Source organism: Nematolebias whitei, chromosome 23 (assembly GCF_014905685.2).
Source record: "Nematolebias whitei isolate Nwh7 chromosome 23, NemWhi1, whole genome shotgun sequence".
In the NCBI taxonomy this organism is placed as follows: Eukaryota; Metazoa; Chordata; class Actinopteri; order Cyprinodontiformes; family Rivulidae; genus Nematolebias; species Nematolebias whitei.
Window position 1 is genome coordinate 10,968,425 of NC_056520.1, and position 8,884 is coordinate 10,977,308.

The 8,884-nt window shown below is 39.3% G+C and overlaps 1 protein-coding gene across 1 annotated transcript in view; it reads left to right on the plus strand.

The window, feature by feature from the left end:
- Nucleotides 1-3,236, plus strand: part of LOC119428670 (transmembrane protein 47-like) — a 38,104-nt gene extending 34,868 nt beyond the window's left edge. The window contains exon 3 of the mRNA XM_037696341.1: nucleotides 3,042-3,236. Within this exon, the coding sequence (XP_037552269.1) occupies nucleotides 3,042-3,220 (179 nt within the window). The 3' untranslated portion in view covers nucleotides 3,221-3,236. The remainder of the gene's footprint in view (nucleotides 1-3,041) is intronic.
- Nucleotides 3,237-8,884: the final 5,648 nt, after the last annotated feature.

Genomic DNA, 8,884 nt, shown 5'->3' on the forward strand with positions numbered 1-8,884 from the left:
TTTGACTTTTTCTGGTTCATTGAGGTTTAAAGAATCACATAATTCACAAAAAACATCCGTGTAATCCAAAGCCTCCAGAACAGGAGGCTATCTCCCCCCATGGCTGAACCTTGAACTTGTGCCCATAAAAATGACAAACATCAGTGACGATGGGCAGCCATGGCAGAGTTCACCTCCTACTGGAAACATTTCCACATTCCACCTGTTCATCTTTTAAGCCCATGGCATTAAGTCACTTTATTATATCCACTCTGTGCTTCGTCTTGTTGCTCCAAGGTTTGACTGGTTTGTGTCCATTCCAGCAAAGCTCAACTTGATGTATAGATATTTTTTTTAATCAAAGTCTTTATATTGATTTTTTATGTTATTTTAACAAACAAACAAAAGAAGACACAGAACAACGATGACAAAAAAAAAAAAAAAAACTCCTATACCGGATCTGTCATACACGTAAATAAACTAAACACCCTTCAGGGTATATCTTGTTTTTTTCCCAGATGGATATGATACATCACCTCTTATCCAATGTACATATGCTGAGGTTTCTGGGTACTTCCAGTTACACAGAACCAGTCTTCTGGCCAGGACAGAGCCAAAAGCAATCACATCCTCCTTTTACCTTCTGAAGGACGTAACAGGGACCACCCCAAACAGTGAGATGAAAGGTGATGGGTGTACAGTATTTCCGTATATCTCAGAGAAGGTATCAAAAATAAATTGCCAAAAGGTCTGCAGGACAAGTCCTGAATGTATGCAGGAGTGGAGCTGGAGTTTGTTTACAGTGATTACATGCAGGATCCAGGTTGGCTTTGATCTTGGACAGCTTGTCTTTGGACCAGTGCAGCCGGTGCACTACCTTGAATTGAATTGCAGTATGTCTCAGACAAATTGAGGATGAGTAAATGTTCTTAATGATCCTTCTCCATGTTGAATCTGATATGGTTTCATCCAGGTCTGTTTCCCATTTCAGTTTAAGGGAGTCCAAACTGGTCTTATGGTATGAACTGAGCAGTGTATAGATCTTACTAAGGGCCCCCTTGCTATCGGACCTGCAGTCCAAAATCTTAGCCACAATATGTTTAGAGGGGTACAAAAGAAAACAATCAGAGTTAGACCTCTGTATATAAATTGTTTTAATGGGATTAATTGCCACTGCCTTTCTGCCTCCCCCATCTGGCACCCAAACCAGTCCTTAGAGTAGCTAGAAATTGACAAGAAAAATGTAAAAGTTGGTAATAATTTCCTTCCTAATACATCAGTTCACACATGGCCTGAATGTGAATGATTATTGTTGCACAGTTTAATTTTTGTGCTGAAGTATGGACTTTGATAAAACACTGCAACAACTACTCCTGACAGCTTGCTTATAGCCATCTGACTAATTCTGTGAGGCTGCACTCAAATGCCTAGCACTGCTTTGAGCTGAATGACAATGCCAGTGTGCCAAAAATATTCACAAAAACAAAAAATTGCTGACAATGAGCAGATGGCTACAATGCACAATTAATGCCAGTGATGTATGTAGGGCCTTCAGTGTTGCAGATGTGGCCTTCCTAACTGGGTTAAATCACAATGGTAACTTATGATGCACACCTGCTCCAGAGAAAATTGTGTACCATTACAGACCTAAACTGAACCCCACTGCTTTTGTTCTCCGTTATATTCATCATGAACCTTTTGGATTCTCAGTTGAAGGGATAAATTTTAGACGATGAATTGTGTAGCTATTGGAAATTTATTATAGTCCGTTAGTGATTTTTGGACATAGTTGTTTCCAGGTCAGCTTTGTACTGCTTAGTTTGTACTTCAGTCTTTAATAAGATGTTGGATTTACTTCCATTCATGTCTGTAGCCTAACTCTGAATTTTATTCTATTCAATTCAGTTTATTTATATAACACCAAGTCACAACAGAAGTCATCTCAGGGCACTGAACATTCATATATATATATATATATATAAATATATAAATAAGTTAATAACATTAATTATCTGAGGAGCAGACTGCTTTGAGTTTAAATTCATCGCAGACTCTCATCCTAAACGAAATTAAAGGCAACAGTGGAAATGAAAAACTGTGCTGGAGGAAAAAACCTCCATCAGAACCAGGATCAGGACAAGCGACCATCTGCTTTGACTGGCTGGGTTTGAGAGGATAAGAAGGAGGAATAGATACACAATGGCAGGTCGAGAATCACGTTAAAATAGAAATAGTATCAAATGAAAACTATTCAATTGTAACAATTCATTTAAGGAAATTAGGTAAATTTGTCCTCTAGTAGGCTAACCTATGACAGCATAACAAGCCAACCCTAACTATAGGATTTATCATAATGGAAAGTCTTAAGCCCAGTCTTAAAACTGGACAATGTGTCAGCGTCACGGACAGAAACTGGAAGTTGGTTCCACAAGAGAGGAGCCTGATAACTGAAAGCTCTGTCTGCCATTCTGCTCTTGGAAAGTATAAGAACCACAAGTAAGCCTGCAGTCTGAGAGTGAAGTGCTCTGTTAGGAAAATATGTTGCAATAAGATCTGCAATATAAGATGGAGCTGGGTTGTTTAGGGCTTTGTAGGTTAGAAGCAAGATTTTGAATTCAATTCTGGACTTGACAAGGAGCCAATGGAGAGAAACTAAAACTGTAGAGATATGACCTCTCCTACCAACTCCCTTTAAGACTCTGGCAGCAGAATTTTGGATCAGCTGAAGACTTTTTGAATAAGTTTTTGGATACCCAGATAACATACCATTGCAACCATTCTAAACTTGACCTTTGCCAATACTTGCCTAACCCTAACTGAAACTCAATGCAAACACACATCTTAGCCCTAAACCTTACACTGCACTCAGAAATTATATTCCACCACATAGGATTGGACTTTCATCCCTGTAAGGACTTCTACCCCTGATGGAGTAGGTGATTAAACCAGAAAATATCCTCAAAAGGTTTTAGTTTGATGTTTTTTGCTGATGTTCAGCCTCAAAAAGTTGTTCTTACTCTGTAAAGGTCGTGCCACATACTTACTGTATTTATCTCTTCCAGTTGTCCTCCAGGCCTGCTGCTTGGTCTTGTACCCCATCAAGTTCATCGAAAGCATCAACCTGAGGATCTACCATGAGTTCAACTGGGGCTACGGCCTCGCCTGGGGAGGGACCATCTTTTCCTTTGGTGGGGCAATCCTCTATTGTCTCAACCCCAAAAGCTACGAGGAGTACTACTAACTGGGGACTTTAGAGTCATGGGGTGGGAAGGTAAACTACAGTAGATGAGAGGGTCTTATTACCAGCTCCGTTCCCTCAAACTAGGGAATCTAGGGAATATTAGACATTGGATCTTAGTCTCTAATGGTGCTGACACAAGGCTTGGAGTCAGTGGTTTCAGACTTGTAAAACAGACTCCAGAGAACTGATGTAACAAAAGGTGGCAATTATAGCTGACAACTTTGTCCACATCTTTAATTTCCAAAACAAATAGTATTACGTTGCAACAATTCAAGCTTTTGGCTCAGTTAAGTAGCAAACAGACTGTAATGGAGTTTCAGGGCATTAATGTATGTGTTTGTATGCCAACGCATGTGTTTCTTCACATGTAGAGATCCAGTGTTTAGGCTTCAAGCATCACATCTGCTCCATCAGTTGGATCATAGTTATTGTTAAGGTAGCTTTTGTGCCGTTTTGCTTTCTGTGAAGTTTCTAAACTTTCACAAGGACGTGGAAATGGGTCAGATGCTGCGGTTACACCTCATAACTTTTTGGAAGGCCGATTCATCCTGAGGGAAAGTGATGGGATGGGTAAAATAAAGACACCCACTCAATATTCTGTTATCGACCAGGTTGTCTGTTACCACGGCAACCCACAGGGAGCGCACATGCTGCTGTCATGATTGATTACCCACGGTTGGATGTGCAAGACAAGACGGTCTTTTGCGACCTCCGAGCGTTTTCTACGTTTCGATTGCCCATCAAGCAGTTTCTCAGAATGTGTCTTTTGATGTACCACTCTTCCTTCTAGTCCATTCTTTGTTTTGTATAACCGTTCACTTTAAGCACCACTTTTTTGTCCATGAGTGGCTGTCTTAGCAGCAGTGTATTAAGTCTGAATGTAATTATGCACTCAGCTGAAGTAAAAATGTGTTCTAACTTTTGAGTGCATGCATACTTTCTCTCAATTTGTGGCCACATTTGGCAAAATAGTCTATTTCTTTCTCAGCTGTGGCATTAAGTCCACTGGTCATGTTCATTACCGCCATCTACACACCTTTTCCTGTGCACAAAATGGCATTTATTAAGGCAGAATATACAAAAATTGGGGACAGATCTAGAAATTATTCATTTTTTGGGTGAAAGTTGACTTTCAATCACTCTTTAAGAAAACAGCCAGTGTACCAAACCTTCTGAATGTCTGTGTCTACTCGTACTGTTTGGTTTTAAAGATCATGGAGGACTTGTACGTGCCACACTGTGCAAGCTTGTTATGATGAAGTTGTCTAGGGTTGCAAAATTCTGGGAAATTTCAGGCTAAAAAAAATTTCTATAGGAGTTCATGGAAATGTAAGGGAATAAACAGGGATTTATGGGTAATTTTAAAATTAAAGGCTGGCTCTTGCCATAGATTTTAAGTATAGTTACTGAAAATATAATTAGCATGACTTTGATTAAAACAGCCTTTGCTGCACCATGCATTGAGAGGTACTACAAAACTTTGGGTCAATCTCGTTCTTGACATTATCTGCCTATTGCAAAACAAAGTATTTACATTTTTCTTTGAATATGAAACAATTTATCCCCAGTTTCCAGTTGTTTCACACAAATTCCCAATATTCACATGTAAGACATTTTGAAATACCGTATATACACAAGTTCAAAAGGTTCTGGAAAGTTTACAGAAATTTCCACCGCTTTTTTATACTAGAAATAACCCATGTGACTCTACAATGCAGGTTTAATAGATTTGTTGGACTGTACAATTTCCTGCCACAGCACAGTCAGTTATGTTACAAAGATCCAACCGCGATATCAGTCTAACAATAAAAGGAAATGAAGTGCTTGTACTGACGCTACATGGATTGCATTTACAGAGTACCTTTCAAATCTTTCTGACCACTCAAAGTGCTTTTCCACTACAAGTCACATTCAGTCTTTGCCCTGGGAGACTTGGACAGATGGAGTGGAAGCTGAGACTGAACCGGCAAACATCCGCTCTCCCCCATTGTTAAATTTAGTCTCTGAAAAGACAGGGAGGAGACTGAGGAAAATCCCTCAAGCTCACAGACGAAGATTTTCTTATGATTCTTTCACAACAAAATATTTAGTCAACGATGGACAAAAATCGCACAATGTCAATGTTCATTCAAGTCAGAACAAGCGATAAACTGATATCCCTCGTTGAGGAGAGATTTGAATGTAGTTTTGTTAGGAGTGCTTTTCTGGACTGGAGTTGAACAAGTAAATTGTAATGTTTTTGGTACAAGATATTCAAGTGTGTAGGAGTTACACTGTGTATAAATACAATGGTAGGTCTGTTTTGGACTGTCTAAAGCAGAGTGTCAATACCGGCAAGTAGAGGGTGCAATTTTATTCGCCACCAGGTGCAATGGTGGAGCCAGGGGGTGACCGATGGCGGCATTGGCCACCAAAGATTAATCTTTGGCCACCAAAATCACTTGAGGGGGCCGGTATGGGGTAGAGGTAGGGCAGCCAACTTGGGACAGGAAGCCGTGGTTCAACTCCCAGCCATTCCCACATGTCGTGGTGTCTCTGAGCACAACCCCCAATCCCCAATTGCTCCCCGGGCGCGTACATAGCTGCCCACTGCTCCACCTGGGTGTGTCTCAGGTGTGATGGGTTAAATGCAGAGAACTAATTTTACCATTGTATGGGAACATACAATGATGACAATCTCAGACGTCCCTTCCCTCCCACATACAAGCAAGCATAAAACCATAAAATCAACAGATACCATAAAAGTAATGAACTACCAAAATCATAAAAACAGTAAACAGTGAACACAATAAAACCAATAAAACAAATAACTTGAAAACCATAAAAGCAACATTTCAAGCTGTTATAAGCCAAAGAGAAAAATGTATCTTCAGAGAAGATTAAAAAACAGGAAGTAAATGAACTGTACTTATACTGTATAGCGCCTTTCTATCTTATCAAGATACTCAAGGCTCTTTACAACACAATCTGTGCCCTCATTCATACAGAACTCTACTAGATCTCTACAAAGCTACTTGAACAAATCATTCTAAAGAGACTAATCTGTGCTTTATCACATTCATACACCGATGGGACACACATCAGAGGCAATGAGGGGTTCAGTGTCTTGTCCAGGGACACTTCAGCATGTGACTGCTGGTGGATTTGAACCCCCAACTCTTGCGTTGGAGGACGACTGCTCTAACCACTCATCCACAGCCACCCCATTGAGTCAGCTTGTCTGACGCGTAAAGGTAGCTTGTTCCACAGTTTAGGGGCAGCAACTGAAAATGCTCACTCACCTCTGGATGGATGGATGGATGGATGGATAGATGGATGGATGGATGGATGGATGGTGTTGGCCATATTGGATTTTGACATGGAAACCCAATTTTCAATAGTGATATTTCGTACGCCTAGATGTAGCCACACACCAAAATAGAAGTTGGTACCTCTCTTCACAAGATGAACAGATGGATGATATTTCCAATTTCCCGCTTTGATTCTCAACGGAGGACAAAAAGCAGAAGAGTAGGTATAACACAGTAGATTATACACTTGTGTCTAAATCGAGGACATCAAAATTGTGGGTGCAGTTCCTCTACCGGTCACTGATGTCTTCAAACAAGGCAAAAACTCTAGTGCAATCGAGATGACCTGATGTGAATCTGCGCTATCTAAATAAAGTAAAATAAGTAGAAAATTTCTGAGGAAGAACAAATAAACATCATTAATGTCAATGAAAAAATAAAAGAGAGGGCATTGCTGGATTTATCACACCAAACAACAATTTTCAGTGGGCACGCGAGGATGCAAAGGAAATGACTGTAACAAACGATTCATGAAATTTGTTTCATAAGACCAAACTACTGTCTGGCTGGTAACTGTAAATGTCGGGGAACTGCACTGCACCCGAGAGGGCGTAGCTTCTGGACAATGACAAAGATTTTCATCTACTGATTTGTGCCAGGAAAGCAAATGTCAAAATCGATTGATGCAAGGCCACATATCGGTAAAAAAGAAGCATGGTATTTTCCATCAAAGAACCGCCACGTGTACATAAAAGATCATCTGATATAGCTTCCATGGGCCAATTAGTTAATATGAACTAAAGCCATGTTTATTTCATCTGCTGTATTTTCCTAACTTCTAAGCTTGACCAGTCTGGATTCATTGAGTGACTCAGTCTTGAGCATTTCTTGTGTACGTCTCACTTTCCCATTCCCTTTTTCAGGACACTCCTCAAATGGTCACAGGTACTTTTTTCCCTTTCTTTTAATTGTCTAAAAGTTTAATACATTTATCTATTTCCAGTGTCCAAATTCTCTTTACTAACCTTGTTACCTCTTTTCCCCAGGATGGGAACACAGAATAGAAATCTCAAGCTTTTATTAGGGGATTCATACAGCAGCATTCTTTTGCTGTACAGTACTCTCTATTGTCACATATTTACGGTAGTACTGTCAAGCAAGCGTCATCCAAAAATAGGAACCAGGCTGCCTCCCCTGCCACCTTACCAAATAAAGAGCTGTACGGCTGTCACTAGTCTTCAAGGAACCGAAAAATGTCTATTTATTTTGTATAAACTCGCTCAATATTTGGCACAGATCAAAACCTTTTACTCAGAAAGGTTTATAAGGCCTTTTTAGATACCTCCCTCTTTTAACATTGGTGGTACATTATTGATAATGAAGCAACTTGACTGTTTTTTGCTTCGTTTTTGTTGAAGTTTGTTAGGAAAAACTGTACTGATGGTTTTATACAGTTAAATATGGTAATTTTTGTTACTTATCTGATGGCATTAACTGTTTGTTTACATACCATTTATGCTGATTTAGCATTGACTTACAATTAGTACGAAATGCACTAATATACATTTAATAAATCTGTTGTAAGGTCTAATTGAAAACAATTTTTATACAGCAAAATGACAAAAATACACAGATTCTGACACATTGCCTTAATGTGGCTTAATGGATTGGTGAGAACATATAGGCTCAAGCTGAACTAAGACTAATGAACAAAGGAGTTGATGATTAATAAAGTTGTTCATGAATATTAGATGATAGTATAAATGTAGTTGGGGTCAGAAGTTTATTTTGCAATAACATGAGGCTTTTCCAGGGTGATTCGGGTACACAAGTTTGAATTTATTGTATTATTTTTGCTTAAAATTATGAATTTAAGCTCAAATGTAACCATACATTCATCTAAATTATTTAATATGTGCTGATGAAAGTTTGAAAATGTTCTTTACAGTAAAGAAACTTTACGTTGCCATGGACTGAGAAGGGACGACCAAGAAAGATGCGCCTGCTCCAAAGACGATGCCTTCAAGATTGATGGACAAGCCAAACGGAAACTTGGTCAGTCGAATCAAAAATTGAGCTGTTCGAACACAAAGACAAGAAGAACGTTTGGAGGAGTCAAAGTGAGGCTTTTAAACCAAAGTACACAGATCCAGGTGTTGCGCGTTGTGGTGTTAGTCATTTTGTGGTACCGGTGCATTGCGCAAAGTGGATAAATAATGGAGGATAACCTCTAATTATTTTTATTTTCAACTTAAATTAACAGCCAGATGGTTAACACTTGGACACAGCTGTGTTCCACCAGAACTGGTTTCTTACTGGATTAAAAAAGAGCTTTCCAAATCTCCAACCTCGCTATTGAAAATGTGTTAATTGT